At 47.5% G+C, this 17875-nt stretch overlaps 1 protein-coding gene across 5 annotated transcripts in view; it reads right to left on the bottom strand.

The window, feature by feature from the left end:
• The window catches only part of dlec1 (DLEC1 cilia and flagella associated protein), a 259108-nt gene that overhangs the window by 235332 nt on the left and 5901 nt on the right, over positions 1-17875 (bottom strand). For all 5 annotated transcript variants that reach the window (XM_072508068.1, XM_072508073.1, XM_072508072.1 and 2 more), the window contains 4 exons: positions 17529-17659; positions 6918-7010; positions 3889-4029; positions 1973-2141 (listed from right to left, as the gene is read on the bottom strand). In XM_072508068.1, the coding sequence (XP_072364169.1) occupies positions 1973-2141; positions 3889-4029; positions 6918-7010; positions 17529-17636 (511 nt within the window). In that variant the 5' untranslated portion in view covers positions 17637-17659. The remainder of the gene's footprint in view (positions 1-1972; positions 2142-3888; positions 4030-6917; positions 7011-17528; positions 17660-17875) is intronic.

The following is a 17875-nucleotide window of genomic DNA, read 5'->3' as shown; positions in this document are numbered from 1 at the left end:
GGCCAAGGGATCTTTTCTGTCTTCAGAGGGGGTCTCCATTAAATGTCATGGCCCAAAGACGCAACTTCCTAAAGTGCAGCACTCTCTCAGTTCTTCAGTTCTACACTGGAAGGAAAATAGTGGAGCTTGTTGGACGATGGAATTTGCTCTGAATATCCATTCATTTGCAAGCATTCTCTTGGGGTACGCTTCAGCCAGTGTCTGGAACTACGGGAATTGAATATGTATTTCCGAATGAAGGATCACCAAGATGCTGCCTGGGATGGAGCATTTTAGTCATGAAGAGAGGCTGGATATGTTTGGCTTGCTGAGCGGGGGGGACCTGATTGAGATGTATAAGATTATGATGGTGTGGACAGAGTCGATAGGAAGCAGCTGTTACCCTTAGTTGAAGGGTCAATAATGAGGGGGAATAATTTTAAGGTGAGGTGCAAGAGATTTAGAGGGGATTTGAGGAAAGGTTTTTTCACCCAGAGTAGTGGTGGGAGTCTGGAATGCACTGCCTGGGAGGGTGGTAGAGGCAGGAAACCTCACATCCTTTAAAAAGTACTTGGATGGGAAAAGAGAAATTGGTCACCATGGATCTGGTTTGATCACCTTTAAGGGGACAGAGAAAGTTTCTGACATTTATTTTTCTTAAATTGACCTAAACTCTGGGTTTTTGCCTCTCCCAGGAGTTTGTGGGGCAACATAATTGGGGAGCAGGTCAGGGGGACTGATGGGCTGAAGTTACTGCTCGCACAAGGCAGGATTGATGAACCAACAGGTTTTTGCCTGTCCTTTTCCATATCTTGAATACACCACAGTATTGTTCTATTTCTAGAGAGAGAATGTCTTCTGAGATTGAAATCAGGGCGGTTGTGGTTTCTATTCTATTTGAAGTTCAATGCAGTATGAAGTTGGACTCCTGCCAGTAACAATTCACTGTTATTGACTTTGATAATATGCAAATGTGGCCACATTTCAGCTATACACAACCAAGCTTAATATTCACTGATGAAATATTGACACATTATTAAAACTATGGTCCATTAGTAAAATAACAGGTACAATTTTGGCTTTCTTTGTTATTTATTTCCGGGAATCTGGCAAGGAACAAGCTATCATAGTTCAGAATTTAAAGGCTTATCAATTTCACAGCTCTCGGGCAGCACGGTGGCGCAGTGGGTTAGCCCTGTTGCCTCACGGCGCCGAGGTCCCAGGTTCGATCCCGGTTCTGGGTCACTGTTCGTGTAGAGTTTGCACATTCTCCCCGTGTTTGCGTGGGTTTCGCCCCCACAACCCAAAGATTTGCAGGGCAGGTGGATTGGCCACGTTAAACTGCCCCTTAATTGGAAAAAATGAATTGGGTACTCTAAATTTCTAAAAAAAAAAATCACAGCTCTAACAGTCCCCTTGTTAACTCTGGCAAGTTTCAGGCAGTTCAGGAAACCTGTGCACTTATAAGTCAGAATGCAGGGTGAAATTGTCAATTAATTGACACTTTGCATATGATAATCACCGACTCGTCTACACCCGAGGATTTGCCCAGATGCCCCAAGACGTGCGCCTGTTAAGTCTGGAAGTCATAGGGATCATGTCAGGTTTCGATGTCCTTCAAGCTCCGGCATGCACTGACATCCACCCCTAATCTCCCACCCCACTCTGATGATCTCTATAGGGACCGTAACTAAATAAAGGCAGAAAATACCAAGATAAAAGCTGCTAACAGAGTTTAATTTTCATCATAGTGTCCTTCACAGACAGTCCACCAACATTCGCTCCCTAGAAGGATACATCTTTTGGTGAAGCAGCAGAGGATGAGCAAAGCCCGTGGAACCAGACTCAGCAAGAGTCTTTCAGTTGAGGGTGGGAAGGGAAGATTACAAGACTGGGGTCCCTGTTTCTGAACCCCTCCTGAATATATAGATTCCAGCGTTCTGTAACAGTCCTTCCCAGCGACCACTGATGCCATGTGACCAGTGGGTTTTACCTGATGGCATTCCCAATGATCCCTGATCCTGTGATTGATTATCGATTCCATACACCGTTTCTTTATTCAGGGCCTTCTCCTCTGCTGCTGTGGCTCGGGCTCGGGCCTGGATGATGTGCTTTTCAACCGAGTCAGTTTCTGCAATCTGTTCATCATACTCTGTGTGAATCTATTTAGTGATCATCAAAATTCATTGATTAGAACGGATACAAACATTTTTCTTTTAAGTGTGGCTAACCTCTCTCATAGTTCACTGTTGGTGGATGATCCCTGTGTAAAATGCTTTCTTCTTCTGGTGCCAAATGGCCTATTGGGCCTCCTGTTTTAAACTGACCACATGGGACTGAAAATTGAGTGTAATTCCACTGGTTTTGGTCTAATACTGAGCCTGTGTACACTGAGGTACAGCGGCTCTGTGGTGGATCCTGGACATAAATTTACATCCCAGCCGATTTACATCACCACATAGAGATCCTCAATCTAAGGAATGAGGGAAATGTGGAATTTGCTCCTTTGAGCTCTCTTTTGAACCTTTCTTTGCTGTTTGGTCAGATACTCATATAGGTTGGCGCGGTGGCACAGTGGTTAACACTGCTAGCTACCAGCGCCAGGAACCGGGTTCAATTCCGGCCTTGGGTGACTGTCTGCGTGGGTTTCTTCCAGATGCTCGGGTTTCCTCCCACAGTCCAAAGATGTGCGGGTTAAGTGAATTGGCCATGCTAAATTGCCCCTTTGTATCCAAATTTAGGTGGGGTTACAGGGATAGGGCAGGGGAATGGGCCTGGGTGGGTTACTTACTCTTTCGGAGAGTCGGTGCAGACTTGATGGGCCAAATGGCCTCCTTCTGCGCTGTGGGGATTCTATGATTCCATGATACTCAGGGGAAGCCAAATGTGTACGGGAGAACAAAAAGTCCAAAATAGAGAGGGGAGCGCCTCCTGACATTCAGCGGGCAAAGCCAATGAACAGCTAAAGAAACAACAAATGCCAACCACTTGAACCCGCCGCATGTCTGAAACAAAAACAGAGCAGGCCTGAAACACAGCACTCCAACATCTGTTGGAGCAAGAGAGCGAGTCAATGTTTCATGTCAATTGACTTTTCATCAGTTTTGGAAGATGTTCGTAAAGAACAGCAAGTACAGACTCTGGGGAAAGGCAGCGCAGAAAACTAATAAAAGTCTGCGATAAAATGGTGGGTAGGGGCGATTAATTGACCCAATTTTAAGACAAGATTAGTTAATAATGATTATGTCCAAAGGAGTTTTAAATGGAAGAATAGCAGATGGAAAGGGAAGCAATGCTAAGAGGAAAGTGCTCCCAGAGCCCAATAATGGGGCAGAAGCAAGGCAGGTAGACCCCAAGGTTGCGACCAACTGGTCAGCAGTGTATCAATAATGAATACCCAACCGGGACCCACACACACCTCCTCCCCTCACAGTGGATCTTTATTATTAATCTATGCAGGTCCAGTTTTGATCCCCATTATTTGTTCACAGCTAGGAGTCCAGGCTTCAGGCTGAAGATTTGGCAATTAACCAGGGTTCCTGCTCCGGTGAATATCCAGTGACTCCTGGCTGGAAAGTACGAGTTTCTTTGGAGATGAAGGAGGGCAGGCCTGGGCTCACGTGTAAAGCCTCTCACTTTTGGCTATCCTACTGAAAGTTAACAGCCTCTGTTCAAGCCCCCGGAATTGCCATTTGGTCAAGAATGCAGTGACAGCGGTACCTAATGACCAGCACTGAGGGAGGAATGAACACCTCCAGGAGAGGAAGAGAGGAGAAAAGGAATCAAACTGGGGGGGGGAAAAAAATCACTAAAATAGGAACAGCTTCAAGCACAATCTACACCTTGGATAATTGTCAACACCAGAAGATGGCAAAGCAAGGAAGTTGGAAAGGGAAAAGAAAGTTGTACCTCTTGTAACTGTTCCACAAATCTCTCGTGGTACTCATCGTCTCCACCACGCGATCTCAGAAGGTTCTTTATTATGTCCTTGCCAATAACTTTTCCAGTGTAAAGTTCCTTGAAGATACTTGCCAATAAAAACGATATGTCCTATTTGGCAAAAAGAAATATTGACAGATTCCATATTTGTTCAGTAACCTGTGGTGAATTGATTGAACTCAGCCGAGGTGCCATTAGAGATGTCACAATTGTCTTCAGTATTCCTGGGTTGGAGAGGACAAAGTCTGCCAGGGTTTCAGCTCCTGTTCACTAACCAGGTCCCCTCCACCCAATGTGTACTTGTTGAAATTTTGAGTAAGGGCAAAAATCATGCTTGCCAGCGAAATCTGCCAGGAAAGTGACTACAATTTTTAAAAATACATTTAGAGTACCCAATTATTTTTTTCCAATTGAGGGGCAATTTAGGGTGGCCAATCCACCTCACCTGCACATCTTTGGGCTGTGGGAGTGAAAGCCATGCAGACACGGGGGAGAATGCGCAAACTCCACACGGACAGTGACTCGGGGGCCGGGATCGAACCCGGGTCCTCGGCGCCATAGGCAGCAATGCTAACCACTGCGCCACCGTGCCGGCCTTGAGAGTGACTACTGACACCATTTTGTCAGCTAATCAGTTGGATGTGGGGCAGGATTTAAGCAAGCCATCTATTTTCGAGCAAACCAAGCATGTTTACTCAGGAAAACCAGCAAAGGAAACAAAGCTTATCCAAACAACGCACTGAGACCGACAGTCTACAGAGTCTATTTAAACAGTCTCTCTGTGAACTTGAGCAAACAGAATTCAAGGCTAAAACTACAGCAACCTCTCTTGGTAAAAAATTCTCCGGGAAATTGCAGTCAATGGAGGCTAGTTACATAATAAAGATGGATTAATTCTCGAGCAAAATACAATGAGTTAAGGATAGTTTCATGATGCAAATTGGATATTTCTCCATCAAATGCAGTTCTTGGAGGAGTTGTATGTGTAAAATAAATTCCAGTCATTTATAGCAGTGCGGTTTCCAGGCATGACTGACTGGAGAATCACCTAATCATCCTATTTCTTATGTTCCTATCCTCATTCTGGCTGGGAATAGCAATATCCCTAAGTGTAGCCCAAACTAAAACCTGATTAAAAACTGCAGATGTTGGGAATCTGAAACATAAGAACATAAGAACTAGGAGCAGGAGTAGGCCATCTGGCCCCTCGAGCCTGCTCCGCCATTCAATGAGATCATGGCTGATCTTTTGTGGACTCAGCTCCACTTTCCGGCCCGAACACCATAACCCTTAATCCCTTTATTCTTCAAAAAACTATCAATCTTTATCTTAAAAACATTTAATGAAGGAGCCTCTACTGCTTCACTGGGCAAGGAATTCCATAGATTCACAACCCTTTGGGTGAAGAAGTTCCTCCTAAACTCAGTCCTAAATCTACTTCCCCTTACTTTGAGGCTATGCCCCCTAGTTCTGCTTTCACCCGCCAGTGGAAACAACCTGCCCGCATCTATCCTATCTATTCCCTTCATAATCTTATATGTTTCTATAAGATCCCCCCTCATCCTTCTAAATTCCAACGAGTACAGTCCCAGTCTACTCAACCTCTCCTCGTAATCCAACCCCTTCAGCTCTGGGATTAACCTAGTGAATCTCCTCTGCACACCCTCCAGTGCCAGTACGTCCTTTCTCAAGTAAGGTACAAGTAACATAAACAGAAATTCTCAAGTAACATAAACAGAAATTTCTGGGAGGAATCAGGAGGTCTGGCAACATCTGTGGAGAGAGAAACAGAGTAAAAACATTAATTCTGTCTCCCTCTCCACAGATGTTGCCAGACCTGCTGAGTCTTTCCAGCAGTCTCTTGTGTTTATTTCAAACCTGATTCAACTTGAGTGGTAATATTTTAATTAAATAGTAAAACCAGAATTAATCAGATAAAGACCTATAGTATATCACCAAGGAGGAGGTGAGAATATCATGAAGGATAGGATTTTAAAAATCTGGGGTAAGGAGACAAAAATCACGCGAACCAGGGCAGCACGGCAGCACAGTGGTTAGCATTGCTGCCTTACGGCGCCGAGGTCTCATAGAATTATCATCATTATCATAGCATTTACAGTGCAGAAGGAGGCCATTTGGCCCATCGAGTCTGCACCGGCTCTTGGAAAGAGCACCCTACCCAAACCCACACTTCCACCCTATCCCCATTACCCAGTAACCCCACCCAACACTAAGTGCAATTTTGGACACTAAGGACAATTTAGCATGGCCAATCCACCTAACCTGCACATCATTGGACTGTGGGAGGAAACCGGAGCACCCGGAGGAAACCCATGCACACACGGGGAGAACGTGCAGACTCCCCACACACAGAGACCCAAGCTGGGAATCGAACCTGGGACCCTGGAGCTGTGAAGCAATTGTGCTAACCACAATGCTACCGTACTGTCCCAAAGGTGTCTCAGGTTCTCGATCCCGGCTCTGGGTCACTGTCCGTGTGGAGTTTGCACATTCGCCCCGTGTTTGCGTGGGTTTCATCCCCACAACCCAAAAGATGTGCAGGCGAGGTGGTTTGGCCGCGCTAAATTGCCCCATAATTGGAAAAAAATGAATTGGGTACTCTAAATTTTTTTTAAAAATCACGCGAACCCGCCTCCCATCCATTGCTCGAGGGTTGCAACGTAGAGTGTGAATTGCTGTTTAGGCCACTTCTCATCGACATTACCAGTGACCCGAAGCTGGCTGATAACAAAACAAGATTACACAGAGGTTTCACCACGTTTGACTTTGGATGTGACCTAAAGCTCCAATGAGTAGTTAGTGCATTAATGGAATCCGTAAAACAATATTAGCAAATGCTGATCTGGTTCTTGGCACCAAAAGCATCTGTAGATAGCCATTACTCAATATGATTAATGTCACCCAATGTAGTGCAACATTATTATCTTAAAAACCCTGGCTGACTTGGATGGGTGTAATGACTTGGATGTCCTTTTTACCTGTGTTCTTCCTGATGTCGGACGGTGTCTGTACATAAATGGCTCTGAACAGGCAGTCTGGCCTTTATCCTTTTCGTACAGCTCACACTCATCCTGACAGGAACAACAAAAAACAAGTCAAAGTAAAGTTTACAATTACTAAATAATTCAAGCACCAATGTGTGTATAATAACTTAGTAGAAGCTGCCATAAACAAAGATGGGTTACAGATTTACAATAGTCTGCATAATGCAGCATCTCACTCCCAGTGTAATCCGAACTGGGAGGACTTGTCTCACCCGGCCCGAAATTGGGCCTGCTTTTCTACCTTGCTCATAATGAGCCCCAGGTGGTTGACCTCCGCCCCTTACCTGGGGAGCTTGTACTCCATGAGTCCCACAGTGAGATCAATGATTGCTTCCCCATGGTCCTTATGACACCCCTCCACTGCAAAGTCCAAAAGTGCCCCATCAGCCACGAATGGAGGGGCTGATAGATTATTGATTTATTCATTGTTTTAGGAGCCAATTGAAAGCATAGCTAAAGAGTCAAATTATTTAAAATGTCTTGACTGTGAGAATACAGTCATTGTTTTAGATAATGAATAAACTATCAAACTTTGGTGCCATGTCCGCAGAAATTCAAAACATTGTTTATTGAAAAGTTACATAAAGGCCCATTGTAATGCATAAAATGTATCAAAAGCAAGGTTAATGCAAGCATCTTATCTTTGTAGGAATGGCATACGTAGACATTTAATTAATTTGATGGACATTAGCGAATTTTATGTAATGACCAATGTTTGGATAACAAATCATGTTCTGTGACAGACAGTTGTTTGAATAAATTAAAGAGCCTCCGCTCAGATTTAGAACCAATGAGAGTAAATAAGGGGTGAGACCATAGATACGGATTCCCTGGGCGTCATTCTCCGACCCCCTGCCGGGTCGGAGAATGGCCGTTGGCCGCCGTGAATCCCGCCCCCGCCCCCGCCGAAGTCTCCGCTCCCGGAGATTGGGCGGGGGCGGGAATCCGGCCGCGCCAGTTGGCGGGCCCCCCTGCTGGATTCTCCGGCCCGGATGGGCCGAAGTCCCGCCCAGAAATTGCCTGTCCCGCCGGCGTAAATCAAACCTGGTATTTACCGGCGGGACCAGGCGGTGTGGGCGGGCTCCGGGGTCCTGGGGGGGGGGGGCGCGGGGCGATCTGACCCCGGGGGGGTGCCCCCACGGTGGCCTGGCCCGCGATCGGGGCCCACCGATCTGCGGGCGGGCCTGTGCCGTGGGGGCACTCTTTCCCTTCCGCCTCCGCCACGGCCTCCACCATGGCGGAGGCGGAAGAGACTCTCCCCACTGCGCATGCGCGGGAAACTGACAGCGGCCGCTGACGCTCCCGCGCATGCGCTGGGAAACTGACAGCGGCCGCGGACGCTCCCGCGCATGCGCTGCATTTCCGCGCCAGCTGGCGGGGAAACAAGCGCCATTTCCGCCAGCTGGCGGGGCGGAAATCCCTCCGGCGCCGGCCTAGCCCCTCAATGTTGGGGCTAGGCCGCCAAAGATGCGGAGCCTTCCGCACCTTTGGGCCGGCGCGATGCCCGTCTGATTGGCGCCGGCTTTGGCGCCAGTCGGCGGGCATCCCGCCGTTGGGGGAGAATTTCGCCCCCTATTCTTGCCTTCCTGAGTTCTTGAATCATCTATCTGTTTGTGTTTAACGTGAATTATTTATGCTTTTATATTTAATGCTTTTCGCTATGTTCTGACCAGTTTATGTATTATTTGACCTAAGTTTTGCTTCAGTTCTTATCCAAACGTATTTAAGTGAATATTTAGTAATAAAAGTGTGTTTTGGACAGCTATAATAATAATCTTTATTATTGTCACAAGTAAGCTTACATTAACACTGCAATGAAGTTACTGTGAAAATCCCCTAGTCACCACATTCCGGCACCTGTTCAGGAACACAGAGGGAGAATTCAGAATGTCCAATTCACCGAGCAAGCACGTCTTTCAAAGAACAACAAAGAACAAAGAAATGTACAGCACAGGAACAGGCCCTTCGGCCCTCCAAGCCCGTGCCGACCATACTGCCCGACTAAACTACAATCTTCTACACTTCCTGGGTCCGTATCCTTCTATTCCCATCCTATTCATATATTTGTCAAGATGCCCCTTAAATGTCCCTATCGTCCCTGCCTCCACTACCTCCTCCGGTAGCGAGTTCCAGGCACCCACTACCCTCTGCGTAAAAAACTTGCCTCGTACATCTACTCTAAACTTTGCCCCTCTCACCTTAAACCTATGCCCCCTAGTAATTGACCCCTCTACCCTGGGGAAAAGCCTCTGACTATCCACTCTGTCTATGCCCCTCATAATTTTGTATACCTCTATCAGGTCGCCCCTCAACCTCCTTCGTTCCAGTGAGAACAAACCGAGTTTATTCAATCGCTCCTCATAGCTTATGCCCTCCATACCAGGCAACATTCTGGTAAATCTCTTCTGCACCCTCTCTAAAGCCTCCACATCCTTCTGGTAGTGTGGCGACCAGAATTGAACACTATACTCCAAGTGTGGCCTAACTAAGGTTCTATACAGCTGCAACATGACTTGCCAATTCTTATACTCAATGCCCCGGCCAATGAAGGCAAGCATGCCGTATGCCTTCTTGACTACCTTCTCCACCTGTGTAGCCCCTTTCAGTGATCTGTGGACCTGTACTCCTAGATCTCTTTGACTTTCAATACTCTTGAGGGAAGTCTTACATGAGCAAGAGCATCATAGGGCTTCATGAATAATGTTCTTACAGGGAACAGATAAGTCCGAGGGAGGGTCGTTGAGGAGTCAGTGGGAAAAGTCATACCCAATCGAGTCCTGAGCCATCAACCCATCAAAAGCTCTGCCGGTGCCATCCCGGTGGTCACATTCGGCACTGTAGGGTAATTGAATAGGTAGCGCGACAACCGCATGTCGATAGGCCCCGTCGACTGCTTCTTCAAACCCCGTTTAAAGCCTGGGCTGCCCGCTCCGCTAGCCCATTTGAGGAAGGTGATATGTCACGGTCTGGGTCTGCCATATGCCATTCCGCTGCATAAACACGGCAACTCCTCACCTGGTGAAAGGAATGCCATTTCTGGGATCTTCTGGGATCCCATGGATACAGAAAGATCCATAGCAGCACGGAGGCGCAGTGGTTAGCATTGCTGCCTCACGGCACCGAGGTCCCAGGTTCGATCCCGGCTCTGGGTCACTGTCCGTGTGGAGTTTGCACATTCTCCCAGTGTTTGTTTGGGTTTCGCCCCACAACCCAAAGATATTCAGGGTAGGTGGATTGGCCACACTAAACGGCCCCTTAATTGGTACTCTAAATTTAAAAAAAAGAAAAGGAAAATAAAAAATTTAAGAAAAAAAGAAAAAGATCCCGAGCTACTCAATGTGGCCCTGAACGTCGTAGAAGTCATCCTGCATACCTCTTCAGGTACCTGGAATGGGCATCCGTGATTACTAGGCACGGGCGACCCGGCCATTGCCAAGGGTGGAGATAAGCTGCTGACGAAGGTTTCTGAAATTCCCAGCACGCCGCAAGCGGTTTTTTACAACTCTCTTGATGTCTCCATTGATACTCGGCCACCAAACGTAGCTCCGGGCCAACAGTTTCACCTTCGACGCTCCGAGATGGCCAGCATGCAAGTCCCGTGACAGGGCTTCCTGACTCGGTGGGGGAATAACCCCTCGAGCGTCCCACAGTATCACGCCATCCTCCAACTAAGCTCGCAGAACTTCTGAGCGAAGGGTCGAAGGGTAGCTGGAAGGGCTTCATTTTTACCATCTTCGAGTAGCATAAGGTGAAGCTGTGCCAATGCTGGGTCCTGCTGTGTCCACGCACGAACCCGAGCAGCCGTCACCGGTAAGGTGTCCGTAAAATTCAACGCGCAACCACTTCATCTGCAACAGGTGGGATGGGGCAATTGGGGGCAAAGCAGAAGGCGTCCACATGGTCAATCTTGGTACCCGGGTGATGTTGGAAAGTGTGTTCGCAAGCGGCAAGCAGGAGCGCCCAACGCTGGATCCTGGCTGATGCAATTGGCGGGATGCTCTTGCCCTCCCGGAAGAGGTCCAAGCAACAGCTTGTGATCTGTCATGATAACAACATGTTGTCCATATATGTACTCGTATAAGTTCTTTATTCCGAAGATCGCAGCCAAACCTTCCTTCTCGCTCTGTGCATAACGGCACTCGGCTTCAATCAGGGCCCACGAGGCGGACGCAATGGAGCGTTCCGTGCCGTCATCCCACTCATGGGCCAGCACCGTTCCGATGCCATAAGGTGTCGTTGTGAGACGACTAGGGGCTTTCACAGTAACTTCATTGCAGTGTGAATGTAAGCCTACTTGTGACACTATAAAGATTACTATTATTATAAGGAGAAGCATCCCATATTAAAATCAGGGGTTTTGACGAATCATAGTGCGTCAGGAGTTGCTTTGAAGATACATGCCTCATCGCGGCTGCGAATGCCTCGTCCTGAGAAGGACCAGGTTCTTTTGCAACAAAAGATGCAGCAAAGCAATAGATTTAGATTTAGATTTGTCACATGTACCAAGGTACAGTGAAAAGTATCCTTCCATACATGAAAACACATAGGACATATGATAGATACACAATGTAAATACGTAGACACATACATTGGGTGTAGCATACTAGTGTAGTGCTACTCCCGTATCAGTCTCCCCGAACAGGCGCCGGAATGTGGCGACTAGGGGCTTTTCACAGTAACTTCATTTGAAGCCTACTTGTGACAATAAGCGATTTTCATTTCATTTCATTACTCAGTAGAAAAGATGTGTGGAGAGATCAGTTCAATCCATAAGAGGGTCATTCAGGAGTCTGGCAACAGTGGGGAAGAAGCTGTTTTTGAATCTGCGTGTTGGGGAAGAAGCTGTTTTTGAATCTGCGTGTTCTCAGACTTTTGTATCTCCTGCCCGATGGAAGAGGTTGGAAGACAGAATAACCTGGCTGGGAGGGGTCTTTGATTATGCTGCCTGCTTTCCCAAGCAGCGGGAGGTGTGGACAGACTCAATGGACAGGTTTGTGTGATGGACTGGGCGGTGTTCACGACTCTGTGAAGTCTCTTGCGGTCTTAGGCCGAGCAGTTGCCATACCAGACTGTGATGCAGCCAGATAGGATGCTTTCTATGGTGCATCTGTAAAAGTTGGTAAGAGTCAGTGTGGACATGGCGAATTTCCTTAGTTTCCTGAGGAAGTAAATGTGCTGTTGTGCTTTCTTGGTGGTAGCACTGATGTGAGTGGACCAGGACAGATTGGTGGTGATGTGAACACGTAGGAATTTGAAGCTGTCAAACATCTCCACCTCGGCCCCGTTGATGCTGACAGGGGAGTGTACTGCATTTCACTTCCTGAAGTCAATGACCAACTTCTTAGTTTTGCTGACATTGATTTCATAAATTTAGAGTACCCAATTCTTTTTCTTTCCAATTAAGGGGCAATTTAGTGTGACCAATCCACCTCCTACCTTGCACATCTTTTTGGATGGTGGGCGTGAGACCCATGCAGACACGGGGAGAATGTGCAAGCACCATACAGACAATGACCCAGGGCTGGGATCAAACCGGAGTCCTCTGCGCTGTGAGGCAGCAGTGCTAACCACTGCACCAATGTGCCGCCCAGAGGGAGGGATTGTTGTTGTACCATGCCACTAGGATCTCTATCTCCCTCCTGTACTCTGACTCATCGTTGTTTGAGATCCTACAATTATGTCATCAGCAAACGTATAGATGGGATTTGGGCCGAATTTTGTCACGCAGTCATGTGAGAATAGGGAGTATCGTAGGGGGCTAAGTATGCAGTCTTGCGGGGATACTGAGGGGATATTGAGGACTATTGTGGGAGGTGTTGTTGTTCTTACTGATTGTGGTATATGGGTCAGGAAATTGAGGATCCAGTTGCAGAATAAGACAAATCCTAGATTTTGGAGTTTTGATATGAGCTTGGCTGGGATTATGGTGTTGAAGACGGAGCTGTAGTCAATGAATAGGAGTCTGACGAGAGGTTCCAAGGGATGGAGGGGAATACTTAGGGGGGGAGAAGAACACCGGGTATCTTTATATGCGGATGATCTGCTACTATATGTGGCGGATCCAGCGGAGGGGATGCCAGAAATAATGCGGATACTTGGGGAGTTTGGGGATTTTTCAGGGTATAAATTGAACATGGGGAAGAGTGAGCTGTTTGTGGTGCATCCAGGGGAGCAGAGTAGAGAAATAGAAGACCTACCGTTGAGGAAGGTAACAAGAGACTTTCGTTACCTGGGGATCCAGATAGCTAAGAATTGGGGCACATTGCACAGGCTAAATTTGACGCGGTTGGTGGAACAGATGGAGGAAGATTTCAAGAGATGGGATATGGTAGCATTGTCAATGGCAGGGAGGGTGCAGGCGGTTAAGATGGTGGTCCTCCCGAGATTCCTTTTTGTGTTTCAGTGTCTCCCGGTGGTGATCACGAAGGCTTTTTTCAAAAGGATAGAAAAGAGTATCATGGGTTTTGTTTGGGCCGGGAAGACTCCGAGAGTGAGGAAGGGATTCTTACAGCGTAGTAGGGATAGGGGGGGGCTGGCACTACCGAGCCTAAGTGAGTATTATTGGGCCGCTAATATTTCAATGGTGAGTAAGTGGATGGGAGAGGAGGAAGGAGCGGCGTGGAAGAGATTAGAGAGGGCGTCCTGTAGGGGGACCAGCCTGCAGGCTATGGTGACAGCCCCATTGCCGTTCTCACCAAGGAACTATACCACGAGTCCGGTGGTGGTAGCTACACTGAAGATTTGGGGACAGTGGAGACGACATAGGGGAAAGACCGGAGCACTGGGGGGGTCCCCGATAAGAAACAACCATAGGTTTGCCCCGGGGGGAATGGATGGGGGATATGGAATGTGGCAAAGAGCAGGTATAACGCAATTGAAAGATCTATTTGTGGATGGGAAGTTTGCGAGTCTGGGAGCGCTGACCGAGAAATATGGGTTGCCTCAAGGGAATGCATTCAGGTACATGCAATTGAGGGCTTTTGCGAGGCAACAGGTGAGGGAATTCCCGCAGCTCCCGACACAAGAGGTGCAGGACAGAGTCATCTCAAAGAAATGGGTGGGGGACGGTAAGGTGTCGGATATATATAGGGAAATGAGAGACGAAGGGGAGACTATGATGGACGAACTAAAAGGGAAATGGGAAGAAGAGCTAGGGGAGGAGATTGAGGAGGGGATGTGGGCAGATGCCCTAAACAGGGTAAACTCGTCGTCCTCGTGCGCCAGGCTAAGCCTGATTCAGTTTAAGGTATTACACAGGGCGCATATGACTGGAGCACGGCTCAGTAAATTTTTTGGGGTGGAGGATAGGTGTGCGAGGTGCTCGAGAAGCCCAGCGAATCATACCCATATGTTTTGGTCATGCCCGGCACTACAGGGGTTTTGGATGGGGGTGACAAAGGTGCTTTCGAAAGTAGTAGGAGTCCGGGTCGAACCAAGCTGGGGGTTGGCTATATTTGGGGTTGCACAAGAGCCGGGAGTGCAGGAGGCGAAAGAGGCCGATGTTTTGGCCTTTGCGTCCCTAGTAGCCCGGCGCAGAATATTGCTAATGTGGAAAGAAGTCAAGCCCCCGGGGGTGGAGACCTGGATAAATGATATGGCGGGGTTCATAAAGTTAGAGCGGATTAAGTTCGTCCTAAGGGGGTCGGCTCAAGGGTTTACTAGGCGGTGGCAACCGTTCGTCGAATATCTTGCGGAAAGATAGATAGGGGAGAACAAAGAAGGCAGCAGCAGCGGCCCAGGACTTGGGGGGGGGGGGGGGGAGATGGGGGGGGGATGGGGGGGGGGTGGCCTGAGACAAGGCAGTTGCCAATTAGGGCTAGTTTTTGTTTTTTGTTATTTAATATTTATTTATTTGTTGTTGTTTTTGTTTAAATTTAAAAAAAAGGTCATTATTATCTGTATTGTTACAATGTTGTGTAAAGGATGCACAATGTACTGTGTTGGTTGACCAAAAATTTTCAATAAAATATTATTTAAAAAAAAAAAAAAATGAATAGGAGTCTGACGTAGGAGTCCTTGTTGTCGAGATGCTCCAGGTATGAGCTTAGGGCCAGGGAGATAGCGTCTGCTGTGGACTAGTTGTGGCGGTATGTGAATTGTAGTAGATCAAAGCATTCTGGGAGTATGGAGTTGATGTGTCTCATGACCAACTTCTCGAAGCATTTTATAATGATAGATGTCAAGGTCACCGCAAGGTAGTCGTTAAGGCGCGCTGACTGGTTCTTCGTTGGCACCAGTATGATGCCGGTCTTCTTGAAGCAGGTGAGAACCTCAGAACAGAATAGGCAGAGGTTGAAGATGTCTGCGAACACACCCGCCAGTTGGTCTGTGCAGGATCTGAGTGCATGATCAGGGACTCCCACAGGGTCCTCGAGGAGCACGCAATGGAATTAAGAGAATTCAGGGAATTAAGAGAGGCCATGGGGCATTCTGGAATTAAGAGAATTCAGGGAATGAAGAGAGGCAATGTTGGTGATAAATCTGCCTTAATAATTAACTAGGCACAAAAATGATGGGAGTTCAGTGACATTCCGTCGGGTGGGGGGCCCCTTAATAACGCAAACTTTATCCTCGACTGGGTGCAGCCCATAACTGTCCACCCAGTAACCGAGGAAGGTCACTGCTTTGGCATGGAAAACACACATACTGTGCTTCAGCCTGGCGCCCACATGGGCAAAACGGCGGAGTACTACTGTTGCCCTCTTTGGTTGGCTCTAAATATGGCGGTCGATAGGGTCGCCTTCCTTAATCCTAATTACGTTTGCTCCAGAGTCGCCGGGTATCTTTCGATACCGCCACAAGGTTCCAACCGAATACTGATCAAAGACTCGAGACACCAGTTAGTTAGTTCAAAGTCAATGCTTATTTATTTACACACACAGTTAAATATACTCATGCACAAAACTCTACAGACTAAACTATCACTACTGCTAAAGCCTATACTTAGCTTCGGGCGCCCACTCAGTCAGAGGAACAATGGCCGTTGTTCAGTTCTGAGGCTGCTGGGGTCGAACTGGTAAAGGGGAACAGCTAAGCTCGTCTGTCTGGTAGCGTGCGTTGACCTTGGACTTACTTGCTTCTGGTGCAGCTGGTGGACAGGTCTCTCCTCGGTGAGAGCCGGGTCCAAGAGAACGATTCTCTCTTGGGGGCTCCTTCTTATACCCAAAGGGGCTTCGCGCTCTTTTGCTTGAACTTGGCCCCAATCATTCATATTGATCTCGTCCAATAAAGGGGTGGGTGCCCTGATGGCTGGGCGTGTCCTAGGTGGCCGTTGGCCTGCTTTGTTTCGGTCTCCTCTGGCGCCGGGGTGTCTGCCTTAGTATCGGTTACTCAAATGTTACTCTGTTGTTCCCGGAGATGGGCCATTAGTATGCTAATGGGCCTGCAGTTTTGGTCTTGTCTGGGAGCTGCGGCTCCAATATACAGACAAGCTCTGAACCTGCTTGTTTTCTCAGCATTGTCCATTTTCCCTGCAATCTTTGCAAAGTGTCCATTTTGTAACCGAGAAGTGGCCATCCCAGATGGCTACACTACCCGGAGGTTCGCCATGTGTTCCTGCTCCGTGGACCAGTGAAAATAACATTGTCCAAATAGACGATCACTTTCGGCAGGGCGTACAAGATGTTTTCCATCACACGCTGAAATATCTCGGGTGTCGATAAAACCCCAAATGGAAGGCGGGCATATGCAAACAATCCCCGATGTGTGTTAAGACTCCGGGTCGAAGGGCAGCATGGTGGCTCAGTGGTTAGCACTGCAGTCTCATGGCGCCAAGGTCCCAGGTTCGATCCCGGCTCTGGGTCACTGTCCGTGGTGGAGTTTGCACATTCTCCCCGTGTTTGCGTGGGTTTCGCCCCCACAACCCAAAGATGTGCAGGCTAGGCGGATTGGCCACACTAAATTGCCCCTTAATTGGAAAAAATGAATTGGGTACTCTAAATTTAGTTTTTCAAAACTCTATTCTATTTTGGATTACTTTCATTACCTTACCATGTGGGCCCTAACTTTCCCTTATTCCAGACGCTGGTTTTTCACAAACAGCCCCTTACACTGAGCACTTACCGTCCAATCCACTTACCAGTTTCCTGTGACGTTGCGGTTGTCTTCGCACCCCCCCCCCCCCCCCCCCCCACTGCTTCCTCACAGCAGCTGAAATACTCACCAGAATAACCAGCCTCTCCTCCTACAGCAGGGCAGGACCACGTTCTGAAGCAAAAGAGCACCTGTTTCCCCTCTGCACCCAATTCCCACTTTGCTCCAAATTCCCAAATACACTCACTCAGAATGTCTCACTCAGGTGTCGTCTCTCCCAATGCTCGTGCACCCACTTACTGACTCTATGTTTCAGGTGCCTTAGTGAAGGGAACAGAAGTATTTACTAATTTATTGCAGTAGGTAATTATTTTCCAGGAACCAACCAATAAGCAGTATTTCTGTGAGAATCTCTGACAAATCTCTTTCTAATGTTTGCAGTGGAAATCTGTATCGTATAACCTTCAACACCATAACGGGAAAGGGATTAAGGACAAAGTATACAGATTTTACCTCTCTTATTTCCAGAGATAGTCTTTGTGGCGTTTCGATGGGTCGTATAGAGCTACTTCTTCCCGCTGGAGAAGGGATCTTCTTCTCCGTATTTTCTTCAACACTCATTTCACAAATGTTCAGTCAGGAACCTAATCAAATAAAAAAAAGGTTTGTCTAGATTGTGAAGGAAAGCATTGGATTGGATTTGTTTGTCACGTGTACCGAGGTACAGTGAAAAGTATTTTTCTGTGAGCAGCTCAAACAGATCATTTAGTACATGAAAAGAATAGAAAAAGAAAATACATAATAGGGCAACACAAGGTACACAATGTAAATACATAGACACCAGCACCGACCGGGTGTAG

Source organism: Scyliorhinus torazame, chromosome 6 (assembly GCF_047496885.1).
Source record: "Scyliorhinus torazame isolate Kashiwa2021f chromosome 6, sScyTor2.1, whole genome shotgun sequence".
Lineage (NCBI taxonomy): Eukaryota > Metazoa > Chordata > Chondrichthyes > Carcharhiniformes > Scyliorhinidae > Scyliorhinus > Scyliorhinus torazame.
Note: the sequence above shows the minus strand (reverse complement) of the source record. Positions and strands in the feature narration are given on the sequence as shown.